Source organism: Leptonychotes weddellii, chromosome 1 (genome assembly GCF_054177405.1).
Source record: "Leptonychotes weddellii isolate Sample4059 chromosome 1, ASM5417740v2, whole genome shotgun sequence".
NCBI lineage: Eukaryota > Metazoa > Chordata > Mammalia > Carnivora > Phocidae > Leptonychotes > Leptonychotes weddellii.
The window spans coordinates 13559922-13577880 of NC_138369.1; the positions used below are offsets into that span (position 1 = coordinate 13559922).

Genomic DNA, 17959 nt, shown 5'->3' on the forward strand with positions numbered 1-17959 from the left:
GGGTGCGGGAGGAGCGCGTGAGCCTAGGAGCCCGGCCCGCTCCGGAGGTACGGCTGGCCTTCGCATCCTGCGTCTGCCATTCACTGGCTGAGCACAGGAGGGACCTAGTTTCCCTCTCCGAACTTGAGCTTCCTTAGCTGGAGACCAGTAACAGGATGGCACATTCAGTAGGCCCCCACACCCCTTCCACTCTCAGACTGGCACTGAGGGGCCTTGGGATGGAGGCCGTTTTTGTGACTTCTGCTGTGACCAGCAACAAGGGGAAGCTGGAGGCAGATGTCCTGGGAAGCAGGTCAGCTTTAGATGAGAAAAAGGAAGAAAGACTCTCCTTACAAAGCCCGTCCTTACCAGACTCAGGAGGGAGTTCCAGCCACGCTTCCGTAGCTGCTTCTGTGACTTCCACACAAGCCAAGGGCAAGCGGGTCATCCCACCCACCCGAGGGGCAGCTGCGGGCAGAACAGCTGCCACCAAGCCACCTGCCCCCCACGTATCTGCCTGCCCGAAGGAGAGGAAGGCAAGCTGGTTACTGCCTTTGGAAGCAGTTGCTACAGCAGACAGGCCCCCGCCTGGGAAGGAGCAACGGCCCCCATCCTGGCGCCCAGGAGGGTCGGGGCCCCTGGAGCAACACAGCCACCCGAACTCCAGAGTCGTGGGATTCAGCGGTGGCCCAGGGAGGCCTCGGGTCGCTCCTGTCCTCCTGCTGACACGTGACTGGGATCGGCTGCTCCGGGAGGGCCAAACATCAGACTGCTGCTCCTCAGAAACCATCTTACGGGGCTGCTTAACCCTGGAAATCTTGTCCTTAAGGAAGGGCAGGTTTATGGCTCTCTCCATCTGGAGACGACCATTGGGCCATGACCTAGGAGAGGTTCAGCGTGCAGTCAGATGAAATCAGCCGGGCACGCTTGGGAGCGAGCTTGCACCTCCGTGGGCGGGGAGTCGGCCCCAGGGCTCTGGAGCACTGGACTGGCCCCGAACATGGAAGCCTGTGCCGAGTGGCACCCAACAGCTTCTGGATCGGCTGGCACCCCTCGTCACAACTGAGGGATCGGATTCTGAAGGTGTCAAGGGGTGTGTGGAACGGGGAAAGTTTTTGAAAAAAACTGTAGGGAGCTAAGATAATAGAATCCCTTTTCAGAGGTGTCCTATCTGAAACTCCACAGCTCCCTGGTCACCACCCTTTAATGGAAGGCCACCTAAATTTCCTTGGACATCTGAAACATGGAGCCTCAGGTCAAACTGTGAGTTTGACTTGGTTGCCAGCAGCAGAGCACAGGGCCGCACCCCAAACCCCAAACCCACCCAAGAGAGCCATTCCCTTTTAATGTGCACATTAACTGAGATATTCTCTGTTAATAACTCCCAAATGTTAAGAGGGTTGAATTAGAATCCATCCATTTGATATAATGTGCTTTAAATAGTTTTGAAGGCTGCAGTAGCACAGGAAAACACTTTGGCTACATTATTAAATAGCATGTCTAATGATTAGGACTTGAAAATAGGTGTTCTTTTTTTTTTTTTTTTTAATAAGGATTTTATTTATTTGACAGAGAGACAGAAGAGCACAAGCAGAGGGAGTGGCAGAGGGAGAGGGAGAAGCAGGCTCTGCACCGAGCAGGGAACCCGATGCGGGACTCGATCCCAGGACCCCGAGATCATGACCTGAGCCGAAGGCAGACGCTTAACCATCTGAGCCACCCAGGCGCCCTAGGTGTTCTTTTTTAACAATGAGGATATGAGTTCCTGAGCCTGAGGCTGAATTTCCTCATCCAAACACTGCCAACTCCTGTCCCTAGGGTTGTAAGGATCAAACGCGCACAACCCGAGCTCCAAGTGCCCAGTGCAGCACCCAGCAGGCGAGAGCTCTAACCACCATCCACCCTGCCCAAGACTCAGTGGGCCACAGCCCCTCCCCCAAGGGCATTGCTGCAGGGAGCAGAACAGCCCTGGTGAGGAAGACACGGGACCAGTCTCTTTGCAAAGATGGTTCCAGACTGGCCGGCAGCCTACAGTCCTCACAGCCCAGACAACTTATCCTTCAAAGGGTGGTGGGGGAGGTGGGTCGGGCCACTGAGCCCTGCCTCCTCCAGGAGATGTCCACTCTCATCACAGCCTATGCACTGTACCCCTTTATAGGGGTCCTCCCTCTAGTGTCCAAGCCCAGGGTCAGGCTGCATGGTGGGGGAGGTCGGGGAACCCACCCATCAAGAGCATTCCAGTGAGCTTGGGGAACTCAAGTTCTGGAAGGAAGAGGGTCAATGCCTTCCTCTCCTCAGCCAAGAGGTATAAAGGGGAAGACTCGTGCCTTTCTCCTGCCTGACCTATGAACCAAAGTAAAGAAGCCCAGACCCTTTGAGGCCCTCAGGCCCGCCTCTTTTGCTCGGGAATACATGTAGTACAAGTTGACTCCACCCTGAACACAGGCATAAGATCCCAAGGCCACAAGTGTCAGTCCCAGTGGGACCTGTCGGGAACAAGGCCTGTGACTGAACTCCAAGCTCAAGGATTAACTCTGGACTTCACACATCTGTGGCCACCATCTCTCCTTTTTCTCTCCAGTGGCACCACTATATACAAATATGCTTGACTAGCTTTTAGGGAACACAAATGCTAAGTTCTTTAATTGATTTTATTTTTTACATAAAAAGTTCAGTAAAAATTGGATAAAGTAAAGTGATTTTAAGCAGTAAATCAATCTTATCAACATAGCACAAGGCTGGCCGAAACCACAAGGCAGCCTGCTTTGGAATATTTACATGATAACAAACTAAACCTTGCAGGAGAACTTAAAACCATCCTTACAAAGTCTTCCTGTGATCTAGCACGTAGAGGCTAAAAGCAAAACGAAAAACAAACAAAACCAGGAAAAAACAAAATTATTTTCAATATATTCACATATACATTAAAATATAATACAGATCGTCAGGGTGAGGGGTCATGGGTGGGGATGCGCATGGGTCTGTGCGCTGACAGCACCGCCAAGGAGGAGACCCAGGTTTGGGAGTGGGGCTAGGCCTGGCCAGGATCTTAGCGGGGTCCTTCCCTAAGCCCTTGCCTCTGATGGGCCTCCAACCACACCCCAACAGCTCAGGACCAGGGATCGCTTGCAGATGGAGCTCATTTTCGTGGCTTTCAGCTGAAATCTAGAGGTCTGAAGTCCCCATTCCCCAGGGCGACGTGTCACCAGTAGCACAGCCCCGACAGAAGGAGGGGGGGCCCGGCGGGCCCGCAGGGGTTCTTCTCCCAAGTCTGTCCCACCTGCTCACCTGTCCTCCCACCCTGGCCCCACCAGTCACTCTAATTCAGTGTCCTCTTTGGGTTTGTAAACGGCCCCAAACTTCTGCATGTACTTCTTAATGTACTCCTTGGTTTTGTGTTTCACATTCTCATTGCACTCCAGGTCCTCAGGGTTCTTACAGTACTTCAGCTCCTTATTCATCACGCCGTGAGTCAGCTGTCCAGGACACAGGAAGAGAGACCAGAGTGGGAAGGATTTCAGGGGGTAAGGCCAGCCTGGTGCCTCAGGGCCCTTCTCACCAAGAATGGGGTTGAATAAAGAGAGAGGCTGGGGCAGGCTGGTGCTGGGATCAGCAGAAAGGGGAGGCTAAGCCCTGCGAGTCTGTGAGAGGACCACCAACCCTACCCTCAAGGAGGATGCCCTCCCTTCCCTAACCTTCCCTCCCTCTTCCTGGGTCCCCAGCCCGGGCATCTGGCAAGGAGAACCCACTTTCTATGATGAAAGGTACACGGTTTGCCCAGAGCATCGTCAGAAGAGAGGGGATACCTTGCGAGCTAGGTGTTTGAAGTCTTCAGTTGTGGTGATTCTTCCCACTTTGCAGTCAGGTTTCCGGTAAGGGTTCAGGCACTGGACAATGAACTGGGACATCTGCAGGCAGGAGAAAGAGCATATGCTGCTCGAAAGTCCAGAGAGGGCAAGGGGTAGCACTGAGGAAATAATGAGAAAGCCAATCCTTCCCTTTCCGCCTCTCAGGCTGGCTCATTTGGATAGAAGAATGCTACTAGGCCAGTGGGATAGAAGAGAAAAGGATCCTAGGTCAGCCCTGAGAGGGAAAGAGCTGCCTTGGATAGATGAGCAAGCTGACTTAGAGCAGGAGGAGGAGACCCAGGCACAGGACTCCACTGCTGATCTCACAGCAGCCCATTTCAGCTGACAAATCTCATGTCCTTGGCCTGAAGAGACTACAGCCTTGGAAGCCGCACAGAGAACGCGTTCCAGTGCTCCTAGGAGGCCCAGCAACCCCAGGATCACAGGCATTTTGTTACCGAAGGTCACTGAGATTCTATGTTACACGTCACTTGATCCACACTGCAGCCACGTGAAGCACACGAAGGCATGGTGTGCTAGCTGGTGGGAGAAGCCCCAGGGCAGGACCGGACCCTTTCCCATACACAACGTCCAGTGTCCTCCTGAGCAGTCTCTGCAATGTCTGTCCTACCAGTGGCTCTCAAAAGAGATCCCACACAGGACCTCTGAAAGGATCTGTGGTGCTAAGATCCCAGGGTACAAAGGAAGCAAAGAGGTCAATGATCACCATTTTGTCAGGGAGCACCCTGAACAGGGTCTACCCATCCCTGAAACTCCAGGAGGCTTCTGACATTCAAAGGACAAGGATGTATCACAAGGCAGGCACAGAACAAACAGCTGCTGGCTGGCTGAAACACCAATAATTCCACACGGGGAGAACGAGAACTAAGTTTTAGCCCTGGAAAGGGCTTTTATTCAGTTTTTCTATGGTCTGGCCTCCATACTCTCTCACTTCAATCCACTTCCCCAGTCAGGGAATTCCTTCTTCCAGGCTTCAAGCCCTGCAATGGCACCCTGTAACTCCCAGACACACAGGCCCTAGATGAAGAAGCAACACTGTTCAGCCTCATCTTCCAACACCCCTCACATACCCTGTGCTACGGCCCAAGGACTACTTACAATCCCCTCGAAGGGATGAGGACTTTTTTTGCTACTATACATTCTACTGCCTGAAGTTACATCCCTCCTGATCTACCTGGTCCATTCCTACGCCAACTCAACAGCCCTTCCTGATACCCCGAAGAGTGGCCTCCAGCCCTAAGATGGCATGCTCTGCACACGGCTGCCATAACTTATTTACAGGCCTGTTTCCTCCAACAGTCGGTGAATCAGGACTGGAGTTTAGAATCTAGATGCTCTGCGGCAGACAAGGCTGGTGTCCTGACAGCTGGAAACACACACTTCAAGTAGCATGAAAAGGAGCTACTTTCTTCCAATTCCCGGAGGAGGAGGCAGCCACCAAATGAAACGTTGCAGAAACAGAACTGGACTTTGAGCCAGAGGGCCTGAGTTCAGGTCTTCTGTCTAGAACTTACCATCTCTGAACCTTAAGAGGTCCTCCACCTGCATAAGAATGACAGTTCCTGCCTTGCCTACCTCAAGAGCAGTTACAGGGATGAAATGATAACAGATATGAAAGCGCTTATCACCCACCTACAAAGGACCCCCTCACATGACAACTACACAGTCACACCACAGAAGCAAGGGAACACCCAAAGACAGGGCAGCCTAACACTTAGGACAAGAAAGGAAAGGGCTCAGGCGTAAGCCTATGGAGCTTAGGGCCCACACCCACCAAACCTTACCTCTTTTCTGAATACTTCTTTGCTCTTCTTAGCCAGCTCACTGGAGGTGTCTGCTTCTGCTGTCTTAGGCTTTTTTGAGGTCTAGAAATGCAAAAGAAAACACAACAGTGCTGGCATGAGAGGTCAGGTCAGCGATATGCTGCTGTTCCAGAACCCTCCCTTCTTTCCCCCAGTTGGGACACCTGACTCATAGTGTTAGGATCCATTTAGAATCCTAAGTGGGCATGGCTTGGAGTCAGCTTGGCTACTGTTGCCAGTCTTACACCTCACGTTTCAATCCTGTCATCTGGCTGTGGCCTCCTTCCTATAAACCACATTCTCCGCCCTAAGTTAAAGTTACATCCTCGATGTCGCTAAACATTTCCAGTTGTTTCAGAGTCACGTTGTCTGCAGAGGAACATGCTGTGTGATGGGCCACTCAGGTCCCTGTTCTGGGCTTCAGTACCCACACTGTCAAGTGAGGCCTGGGCTCAGTGAGTCCCACTTCTCCCAGCTCGGACATCCTAGGATTCCAGGACAAAGGCTTAAAATGCTCTGTTCTGAAGACCTTTCACCACACAGCTGGAAGGTCAGACCACACATGGTCCTCATGCAGGCCTCTCCACTCCCCCATGTACTCATCATCTTTCCTTGTCCAAAGGCAGAACTGGCTGGACTGCACGAAACAGTCTCAGCATGCAGCAGTGGCTCCCTGGAGGGTGGTATCTCCAGCTCAGGAACATAAAGACTAAAGACATATGGCAGTATTGGGGGAGGGGGGATGGAGGGGGCGAGGGTCATCCAAGTCAGTGAACAAATAGATGCTAAGACACAGAAGATACTCTGTCCCAAGCTGGTAAGATGATGACAAACCTAAAAACACTCCTTTCCCACTGTGCTAGAGATGAGGCTGCCAAGTTCCCCTTAACCAGACACTGCCTAGAGGTAAGGGGGGCTGGCAGGCCTGGCATTCAGAGCACCTGCCATGCAAGGCCATCTCCCCATACCTTTGCCCACCACCAACCATCAAGCCCCTCACTAGCAAATGTACTTTTCCACAGAAAAGATTTATGAGCATTCCCTTCTGCAGGATTTCAGATGGATGTAGAAACCACAGTTGCTATTATAGGTACTTCTTGTTTCTGCTAGCCGCTCAGAGCAGAGAGTTTTTCGACTCCCCTCCCATCCCCCAGTGCTGATTCTTCCATTTCCATAAACAGTCTGAAGGCGCTGGTGATGAAGGAGCTGTTCAACTCCCTTTGCTCTGGACTGGCTCCAGAGAAAGGTGGCACTCCCTTGGCTTTGGGCTGCTACAAATCTGCTTTCTCTGATTTGTTATAAAAGCTTTACATATTTTCCATTTTTCTTTCTGTGGCTGTGGGAGCAGGACGGGGGAGGGCAAAGAATAGAAAGAACATACAGATTCGACTTGTTTTCAGGAAACAAGACCAAAAAGCCCACTGTAACTCTATTTTCTAATGTTTGGCTTTGGGATTTTGTGGTTCTATTTTCCAGGAGGAGAGTGTGCGGCTGTGCTTCACAATAAGGCCTCAGGTGGCAAGGGATTAAGAATGGCCGGAATAAGCCAAGGCAACTTCAACACACCCTCAGCTGTTCTCTTATAGATCTCAGAAATGAGGAGCAACAGCAAAGGCTACAAAAAGCCCCTGGAGGTATGACAACCATCTCAAGGCTCCTGAACCTACAGAAGAGGCCAAGCTCTCAGTGAGGGTACTGTGTAGAGAGGAATGTTCCTCTTCCCTCTGAATGGGGTATGTGTTAGAAAGCTAAATAAATCTAGTGCATATTTAACAGCTTCCTAATTTAATCTCTGACTTGGTGACGTTGGTAGGGCTTTAAAAACACAGTTACAGAGCACAGTCCACTGAGCTCTGTCTAGCTTTTGTGGTCGTTCTGAGTGCTGAGCAACTGGGACTGAGAAAGGAAATGTTCAAATGAAGGGTGCCTAGACTTACTTCATGGAAATCATAAACCAAACGGAGTACTCTAGGGAGTACTGAAATTCATGTACCCCTCTTGGTCTGTGGTCTGCAAATGGCATGAGAAATGATTTCAGAAACTGGTTAACACTTACTCAGGCCCAATGCCAAGCAATACCTGGAGCCAGTCAGAGCCAAGGATAGCACTTGACGAACACTGACATGAAAAACCTCCCCAACTCCAGAAAAGTCCCATTTAAAATGTTAGCATCTCTACAATATGTAAACTTTTAAAACCAATGTTATTAACCTTCTCAAATGCCTACTGCCAATTAAAAATCCTCTAGCACCAGAAAAGACCATTAGCCCAGACCAATGGTCCTAAAAATAAAACAAGCTGTATCATGGGGTAGAGAACATCTACCTGTCATGCAAGTGGTCTCACTGAGATTCCAGGAACCCATCAGAGAGGGGGAAAGCACTCGGACAGGCAAAAAAGCAATGTTTGCCCAGGGCCTCAGCAATAATCAGGTTGCCTTTTCCATCCACTGGCTCATATGGGGCATCATCAGCCAATGGAGGATCCTGGCGGGAAACTATGCGAACAGTGGCCAGATGAGAGCACACAATGAAATGTGGGCAGAGGGCCTGGTAGATAGCCAGAGCTTACTGCCTTTAACAGCTCACCTCGCTGTCAGCCTTAATCTGGGGCATGTCTGGATTCCAGGGAATCTGGCTGGAATATGACTAGATATGAATATAACAGGGAAGGCCTAAGTACCCTCACATTACCCAAGGTGAGGTTTCAAGTATTTTTGGCTTAGAAAGGGAATGACTTTAAGCTTATTGGGTGGCTCTGGTAACCATACACTGGCTGTTTAACACAACAAACGCAAACTCCATCCTCTGTGATACAGGCGGAAATGACCACGTCACAAGCCCATGTGCCTTGGAACTCAGGAGTGCAGCCTGGCTGGAAGGAGTCCTGACAAAGAGAGGATATACCGACCTAATGCTTCTCTCTCCCTGAATTTAATTAAATATCCTTTGGAACATGAAATGTAAAACATTATTCAAGGAGGAACTTTATCTTTCAGGGCAGCAAGAATCCAGAAGAAGAAGTTGAGGTTATCAGAAACACTACACATGATTCAACCTAAATTCTGCAATGCATGAGCCTGTGTACATCGATTAAAAGGTGAAGTAAGAAGGAGCCTTGAAAGTAATAAAAGCTCAGTATATTCTGTTTTGGAGTTACGACCACCTTTGGTAGTAGAAAGAACAAAAATATTTATTTCAGTGTTTGGTTCTAAATAAGGCACCACACTTCATTCTGTCAAAAAAAACCAAAAAGGTGGGGAATGGAGAAGGAAGGACTGGACAGGAACAAAAAGATCGCCAAGGCGGTTTCTAGAAATAGTGTTTCAAAAGCCTGACTAGATTACAACAGGCTCCATCTATTTCCCTTACAGAAAAGTGGAGCTGATAAACCTGGAACTAAGGTCCTAAAGACATCACTAAGAACCAGAAGGCCTCCTACTCTTTCCATCTGGCCTGAGTGTAGTACAGTCCTGGGAGTTTCTCTCTGGTCCCCCAGCTATCAACCAGGCTGTGCTTATTGGGCAACTTAACCCTCTGCTCTGCAAAGATCTGGGCTCTGGTTTTTCACAATCCTCTCTCAAATGTGATTTCCTGGATCCCTCTCCATTGCTGGGAGCTGATTTCATATGGAATCCTTTTGCAAATTACCCCAATGCCAAAGATAGGACCATCAATTGAAAAGACTCTTGGCATCTGATCCCATCCTCTTCCATCTCCCTCAACCCAACAAACACTCCACAACCACTATTTTAACACAACATAGTTACACTTAGGATATCTACTACACTTATGTCTAAATGTTAATTAAAAGCCAGAAAGCAGCAGTAAAAATTGCTGTCTCTCAATCATGCAAGCAGTCAGGAATGATTCGCATCTGGGTCCTCAAAGGGAAGGCTTGACTTTACACTCACCACATGATGGATGATGGAAGAGAGCACAAGATGATCAAGAGGAGGGAACAACACTGGAGGAAAACAGAGAAGGAGGGCTCTCACAGATGCTTAGTCTCAGCATCAAATGCTTTCAAAACCACCCATCCAGCATCACATAGCACTCCTCAAAGAATTCTCTGCCCATTCCACACCTTATCCCCGCTAATGTTTCAAAAAAAACACCAATTTACTGATGACTCAAACCATCTACCAGCCATTCTTACCCTGGATCCCATAAGAAGCTCAAATTCCACACTAAACTTATTTCCAAACCTCCTCCTGATCTTTCCTTCATCCCCTAAACTGAATAAAGGGATTTTATCTCCCCAAGCCATCTTTGGGCCATCCTTGCCTCTTCCATACCTACTTATTTGCAAAGCCTTGACCACAATGCCTCTCAAATGTCTTTGCATGAATCCCCAACATCACCACTCTTGGTTCCTCACTTTGCCTAAGCTATTGTAATACTCTCCAATCTGATCTTCCTGCTACCAATCTCACCTTTTCAAATGAGCCTGTTTTGCTCAAGGGAAACACATCTGACTGATTCCCCTGCTTTAAAAGCATTCACTGGCTCCCAAGGACCTATCATACAGTAATCACATTAGTAGGACACCAAGATCTTAGACAATTTAAAACTGACCTACATTTCCATATTTTTTCTCACTACCCCATATGCACCAAACTCTCACTGTACCAAATTATATTTCCTATATACACTCTGTCTTATCCTGACTTTATGCCTTTGCAAAAACTGCTTTATCTACCTAGAATGCTCTTTCCTGCCCACTTTGACTATAGGTAAAATCATGTTTTCTGTGACATATCACTGATGCATCTTCTCAGACCATTAATCACTGTGCTCCCATAGCATTTTGTACATACTTTTTTTTTCCTTTTTAAAGATTTTATTTATTTATTTTAGAGGGAGTGAGCGAGAGAGAGAACACAAGCAGGAGGAGCAGCAAAGGGAGAAGCAGGTGCAGGGCTCGATCCCAGGACACTGGGATCATGACCTGAGCCAAAGGCAGATGCTTAACCAACTGAGCCACCCAGGTGCCCTTGTACAGACTTCTAATATAGCAATTATCCCACTGTGTTCTTGGTGTATAGATGTGGCTATTTCTTTCTATCTTTTTTTTTTTTTAAAGAGAGAATCTTAAGCAGGCTCCACGCCCAGCGCAGAGCCTGACACGGGACTCGAGCTCACAATCCTAAGATCATGACCTGAGCCAAAATCCAGAGTCAGACACTCAACCGACTGAGTCACCCAGGTGCCCTGATGTGCTCTTTCTTTTAGAATGAACTTCCTGAAGACTAGTATTCAGTTTTATTTCTCTTTCTATCCCTAATACCTCACACAAGGCCTATAAGTTAATGAAAATATACAACGGTACAATCTGTATCTCCAAGGGGATTAAAACCTACCCGAAAGCCCTAAAGATGAAAAAAAGTTGGACGGAAGGAATAAAAACATACCCCACAGGCATCCTTCTCCTGTCTTTTGAGATGCTAGTGAGGTGAGTACAGGTATAAACTGGTTAGGAAGGTTGGATCCAAGTAAGTCCCTAGTTATCCAAGTCAGAGTAGATACTGATGTTAGAACTATGGTCTGGAAAGGGATCCAAAGACTGACACCTCAAGCCTTTGACTTGTGCTTCAGGGCAAGTTTGGTTGGAAGATCAAAACTCATTTGTTCTTTCATCTGTTACATCCAGTTCAAAGAGTTAATAACAAAGAATAGATAGATGTCTTTCGTTTAGATTTTTCTCACAGAAATACAAGAAATGGTAAAGCTGACAAATCAGAAATAAAAGGCTAAGAAGCTAAGATACAGAGTGAATGTCCACAGAGTTTTTTGCTGGAAGTACATAACACTCGTGGGATTTTCCCCTTGGATACCTGTTTCTATAAAAACTCTCCTACGGAACCTTCATACACTGCTGGGGTAGAAATGTACAATGATATAGCTACTTTTATTTATTATTTTTAAGATTTTATTTGAGAGAGAGAGCACGAGTGGGGTGGGGAGAAGGAGAGGGAGAAGCAGACTCCCCAGTGAGCAGGGAGCCTGATGCGGGCCTCAGTCTCAGGACCCTGAGATCACGACCCAAGCTGAAGGCAGATGCTTAACCCACTGAGCCACTCAGGTGCCCCTGATACAGCTACTTTAGAAAAATGGTTTGACAGTTTCTTGAAAGCTAAACACAAATTAATCCTATGACCCAGCCAATTCCACTCCTAAGTATCCACCTAAGAGGACTGAAAATGCATGTCCAAAACTCCCAACACAAATGTCCATATACCATTATTCATAACAACCAAAGAGTGGAAACAACCCAAATGTCCACCAACCGGTGAATGGATAAACAAAATGTGGTACATCTATGCAAGGGAATATTATTCAGTCATAAAAATGAAATTTGGATACATATGATAACAAGGATGAACTTTGAAAACATTACACTATGTAAGAAACCAGTCACAAAAGACCATACGTTATATAATTCCACTTATATGAAATGTCCAGGAAAGGTGAATCTATCAAGAATGAAATAAACTGTGGTTGGGCTGGGATAGGTAAGGGGATTAACTGTAAAGGGATATGAAAAATCTTATTGGGGGGCATAAAAATGTTGTAAGAACAGATTATAGTAATGGTTGCATAACTTGGTAAATTTATTAAGTCACTGAACTATAAACATAAGACAACTAAATTTTATGTTAGGTATGTTATACCTCAATTAAGTTTTTGTTTTGTTTTTTTTAAAGCCCTCCACAGACTTGCGCTCCTGGCGGTGACAAGTTAACTGTTAACAAACTATCTCTCTCACTGTAAACAACCAAAACACTAGACAAAATACAGGAACAACAGTTGCCATACACTGGACATTAAGCAGCACTGGATTACAATCCCAGAAACAAGGGAAAAAAGGAGGTATGCCCTGAGTATCCTGGCTTTCCACGTGTACCAGACCCCAGAGCAGGGAGCAACACCTAAGCACAGCATAGCATGCTGGTCTCAGTGAGCTGAGGAGATAAGACTGGAGTTCAAAGTGTCTGAGATGAGCTATAAACTAACAATTTCCAGAGCTCACAGAAGGCTGGGAAACATCTGAGCTTCTACCAGTTGGAGTGAAGAGACCTTGGTGTTAACCCAAGGCATTCAGCAGAGACCCCAGAAAGACCGTATCTTGGATAGTAGCAGTCATTCCAAAAGAAAAGACTACTCTGGACCCAACCTAACAAAAATTAAAAACAAAACCCGTCAGTTTTTAATGGAAAATAAAATTCTGAAACTCAATGACATAACAATCACAATGTCCAGTGTTCAAATGAAAATTTCTGGATGCACATGAAGCAAGAAGATTTTAATCTGATAACCACAGAAAAATCAATCACTAGAAACATGTCCAGAAATAAAAGAGAAGCTCAACATTATAAACATTCAAGGATATAAAAGAAAATATAAATAGCAAAGAAATTGATAGTATTAAAAATAACCAAACTGAAACTTTAGAGCTGAAAAATATAACTGAAATAAAAAAATCTATTTCCATATTTGATGAAAAGTATCCATCCACAGATCCAAAAAGCTAAAAAAACCAGAGGTTAAACACAAAGAAGACAACACCAAGGTACATCACAATCAAATTCTTTTAAAAACCAATTATAAGATTAGGGTTTTCTCCATGCAGACAGAAAGGAGGAAAAACATATTTGGGGGTACAAAGTATAGTCTTTCTCTTAGAAACAACTATAAGTAAGGAAAAAATGGAATAACATCTTTTAAAGTGGTGAAAGGGAAAAATAAAGTATCAACTTAGAATTCTCTATCCAGTGAAAATATCCTTCAAAAACAAAGGTAGTCTGGCAGTTTCTTACAAAACTAAACATACTCTTATCATATGATCCATACCCATGATTCTGGGTATTTACCCAAATGAATGGAAAATTTATGCCCATAAAAAACTTGCACAAACTTGGAAGCAACCAAGATGTCCTTCAGCAGCTAGAGTACAAATATATAAACTGTGGTCAATCCAGACAATGGGATATTATTCAGTGCTAAAAAGAAATGAGCTAGCAAGTCATGAAAAGATATGAAGGAACCTTAAATGTATAATGCTAAGTGGAAGAAATCAATCTGAAAAGGTGACATACTATATGAGTCCAACTATATGACATTCTGTAAAAAGCAAAACTAGAAAGACAGTAAAAAGATCAGTGGTTGTCAGGGATAGGGATGAGGGAGGTGGCAAAGGAGGGAGGGATGCACAGAAGGTATTTAGGGCAGTGAACTATTCTGTTTGATACGGTAGATACATACCATTACACATTTATCAAACCCACAGAGTGTACAACATCAAGAATCCTAATGCAAACTACAGACTTTGGGTGATAGTGACATGTCAATGTAGGTTCACTGTAATAAATGGGCCACTCTGGCAGGTTGTTGATAGTGGGGGAAAGCTGTGCATGTGTGGTGACAGGGGTATTATATAGAAACTCTGTACTTTCCACTCAATTTTGACGTGAACCTAAAACTGCTCTAAAAACAGTCTATTAAAAAAAAGAGGAAAGACAAGGACCTTTTTCAGACAAACAAAAACAGAGAATTCATCACCATTAGACCTGAAATACTGGAAATATTAAAGGAAATTCTTCAGTCTAAAGGAAAAGGATTCCAGAAAAAGCTCAAATCTACATGAAAGAATAAAGAGTACGAAAAATGGCAAATACGTGGGTAAATAAAAGACTGCTCCCAAGTTTAAAAAAATTTCTTTAACATAACAAACTGCTTAAAGCAAAAAATAATAATGAATTCTGGGGTTCATAGCATATGAAAGAATGAAAAAAAAAGTATGTCAATAACAGAACAATGGACAGGAGGGAGGCAAAATGTAAGTAGGTTCTTAGAATTATCGATAAAATGGTATTTGATACAATAGGACACTATAATAAGATAAATATTCATATTGTAAGCTACAGAGCAGTGGTTCTCAAACTTTTAGGTCCCAGGATTCCTTTTTGCTCTTCAAATACTGAGGACCCCAGAGAGCTTTTGTTCATATGGGTTCTATCTATCCAAATTTACCATATTAGAAATTCAATTCAGGGGCGCCTGGGTGGCTCAGATGGTTAAGCATCTGCCTTCAGCTCAGGTTATGATCCAAGGGTCCTGGGATTGAGCCCCACATCTGGCTCCCTGCTCAGTGGGGAGTCTGCTTCTCCCTCTTCCCATCCCCCCAGTTTGTGTGCACACTCTCTCTCTCAAAGAAAATCTTAAAAAAATAAATTCAAACAGAAAAAAATATTTATTTTGAAACAGCGTTAACAAACCCATCATATGTGAATATAATTTTTTTTGTGAAAAGATAACTTTCTTTTCCAAAACTAAAGAAATTGGTAAGAGTGGCACAGTTTTACATTTTGGAAATCTAACGTCAGGCTTAACAGAAGACAGCTGGATTCTTCTCATTTCCTTCTGTATTCAATCGTTTCATGTACCCTTTGGAAAATTCCATGGTATACTTGTGAATGGATGAGAGTGGCAAAGGCATATGATATTTTAGTATTACTGTGAAAATAGTTTTGACCTCATGGTTCCCTTGAAAGGGTCTTAAAATCCCTAAGGTCTCCACACTACACTCTGATAACCACTCCTTAGAGCAACTACTAAAAAGTAAAACAAAGAGGAATGATTAGTAAGCCAATAGAAAAGCCAATAAAGGGCGCCTAGGTGGCTCAGTTGGTTAAGCGACTGCCTTCGGCTCAGGTCATGATCCTGGAGTCCCTGGATCGAGTCCCGCATCCGGCTCCCTGCTCAGCAGGGAGTCTGCTTCTCCCTCTGACCCTCTTCCCTCTCATGTGCTCTCTCTCATTCTCTCTCTCAAATAAATAAATAAAATCTTAAAAAAAAAAAAAAAAGAAAAGCCAATGAAATATTTTAGGGAAAATATAAATTAATCCAAAAGAAAGCACAAACCCCCCCCATAGAAGACAGATGAAATATTAGAAAATAGTAAGGGGATAGATCTTACACCCAACCTTATTGACACATTTACTAAAATGACCATAGATTAAACACACCAATTAAAAGGCAGAGACTGTCAGAGTTATGGGTAATGAAAAGGTATGTTATAAAACCACTCGTAAGAATCTGAATTGTTCTGCATTGGTGCTTACAGATTCCTCTATCTGTAGCCCCATTCCGAATTTTAGGGCTGTGACAGAAGCCTTGAGACATAAACATTGTAGAAATCAAGGAGCCACTCAGCTACTCTGACAGATTCATTCAATCAGTATTTTATTAAGTACCTCTATGTCATAGATAAGCTGAATAAACCTCCTTCTTTTGTTCTTTTTTTTTTTTTTAAAGATTTTATTTATTTATTTGAGAGAGAATGAGATAGAGCATGAGAGGGGGAGGGTCAGAGGGAGAAGCAGACTCCCTGCTGAGCAGGGAGCCCGATGCAGGACTCGATCCCAGGACTCCAGGATCATGACCTGAGCCGAAGGCAGTCGCTTAACCAACTGAGCCACCCAGGCGCCCTCCTTTTGTTCTTGATAGGTAAAGAACCTAAAGCCAAAATCTGTACAAAACTTTCTTAAATATTTAACCTGTGAAAATTTCATATATAGTTTATTTCTTCTCTGTGAGTAGATTTTGAAAAATCTCTGAAGAACAGCTCTCCTACATGGCCAAAAGTGCCCTTCACCAAGTAATGTAAATGTTCCTGAAGTCAGGCAATTCACCCCATCACTGCCCACTCAGAAATTTCCCATATGGATGGGGCAGCCTTCTGCTACAGGTGCTGGTCAGCCTTCTCCCAGCTTCCACGGGTACACAGCACTTGAGTGGATTTCACAAGTATTCTCTTCTACCCTCCAGGATAATGGACCAAAACAATGCCAAAATCGTGCTCATTATTCATACTCCAAGATCACTGAACTCTTACTTCATAAGAGCTGAGGTTGACTCAGCTCCTGGTGATCCAGAAACTAATCTGACTGCTTCTATATGTGAATCACTAACTGAAAATCAAAGACAGTTAACACAGGACTCTCAGTGATCACCCCATGACCAGGTAAGCTATTTGAGTGGTGGGGTCTCAGGTCACACCACTATCATCCTTTACCCTCACCGACAGCACACAGTGCTTTACACATGACTCCCAACTATTACTGGGCTGTTCTCCTTAAAAGAATTTCCAGATTTGACGCTTGCCATGTTTACACATTGAGGGAAGCAGAATCAAAGACTGTAATAATCTTTGACTCCCAAGTAAACAGGCCAATATGTCTTTTTTTATGTTCATGCTGGTTTGAGCTGCATTTTTGTTATTCACAACTGAAAGAGCATTTGCAAATACGAAGGTGTAATATTAAAGATGCCGCAAACAACAAAGTATTTTACGTGCAAGAATAGGGAGAAAAAGTTTAGACAAAAGTAAATGGCCGTAGAAAGACAGTTTGTTTTCCTTTATTCTGAATTACATGGCTAGAATGTTTCAAGCTGGTTACCAAAGGTGTCATTTACATAAAATCGAACATTAGGTGTAAAACCTTTTCAAATTATTTTTATCTTCTGCTCAGGTAGAAATGGTACACCTATTTCACTAACAGTCAAATGCACTCAAGGAACTGAAGTTATAAAAGCCCTGTTTTGGTCTGACTCTGATTCCATGTGGGAGAGAAGACACCTCTAACCTATCACTATTTGTTCACAATAAGAACTATATTTGGCAGCCTAATTACTTTGTGCACACTCATTATGATTCGAATTCCAAGAGAGAGTTATGTATGTATTTGTACTATAGCAAAGAAGAAGAACAGAAAAATTTCTCTCCTATTTTCTCTGAAAGCAGACATCTTTGAATCTCCATTAGACATCTCACTCTGGGGATGCCTGGGTGGCTGAGCTGGTTAAATGTCTGCCTTTGGCTCAGGTCATGATCCCAGAGTCCTGGGTTTGAGTCCCGCATAGGGCTCCCTGCTCTGTGGGGAGTCTACTTCTCCCTCTGCCTGCCGCTTTCCCTGCTTGTGCTCTCTCTGACAAATAAATAAAATCTTAAAAAAAAAAAAAGAAGTCTCACTCTGTAACCCCTCTTAGGCAATTAAGAGGTAGGAGGAATGTTTCCTCTTTCTAATTTCCCACTCCTTCTCATCCTTACACATGCACCATCCCTTTATCCTGACACACAGGAGCATAGTGATATATGAGAGTTATTTTTGAGTTAAGCACTGGATTTATATTTGCTTTTGCAGACCCCTGAATGGACTCCTTGTTGTCTGTTGCTTAACATTCCTGAAATAATTTAATGATATAATTGAAACAAATGTCAGGAGGCTAGCCTTTAAGAAATGCTAGA

General features: G+C 44.7%; 1 protein-coding gene across 1 annotated transcript in view; it reads right to left on the minus strand.

Annotated features, from left to right (window-relative positions):
* Positions 1 to 2616: 2616 nt before the first annotated feature.
* Positions 2617 to 17959, minus strand: part of SETD2 (SET domain containing 2, histone lysine methyltransferase) — a 122801-nt gene continuing 107458 nt past the window's right edge. The window contains exons 17-19 of the mRNA XM_081805561.1: positions 5633 to 5713; positions 3786 to 3887; positions 2617 to 3455 (exon numbers count right to left, since the gene is read on the minus strand). Coding sequence (XP_081661687.1) covers positions 3294 to 3455; positions 3786 to 3887; positions 5633 to 5713 — 345 coding nt within the window. The 3' untranslated portion in view covers positions 2617 to 3293. The remainder of the gene's footprint in view (positions 3456 to 3785; positions 3888 to 5632; positions 5714 to 17959) is intronic.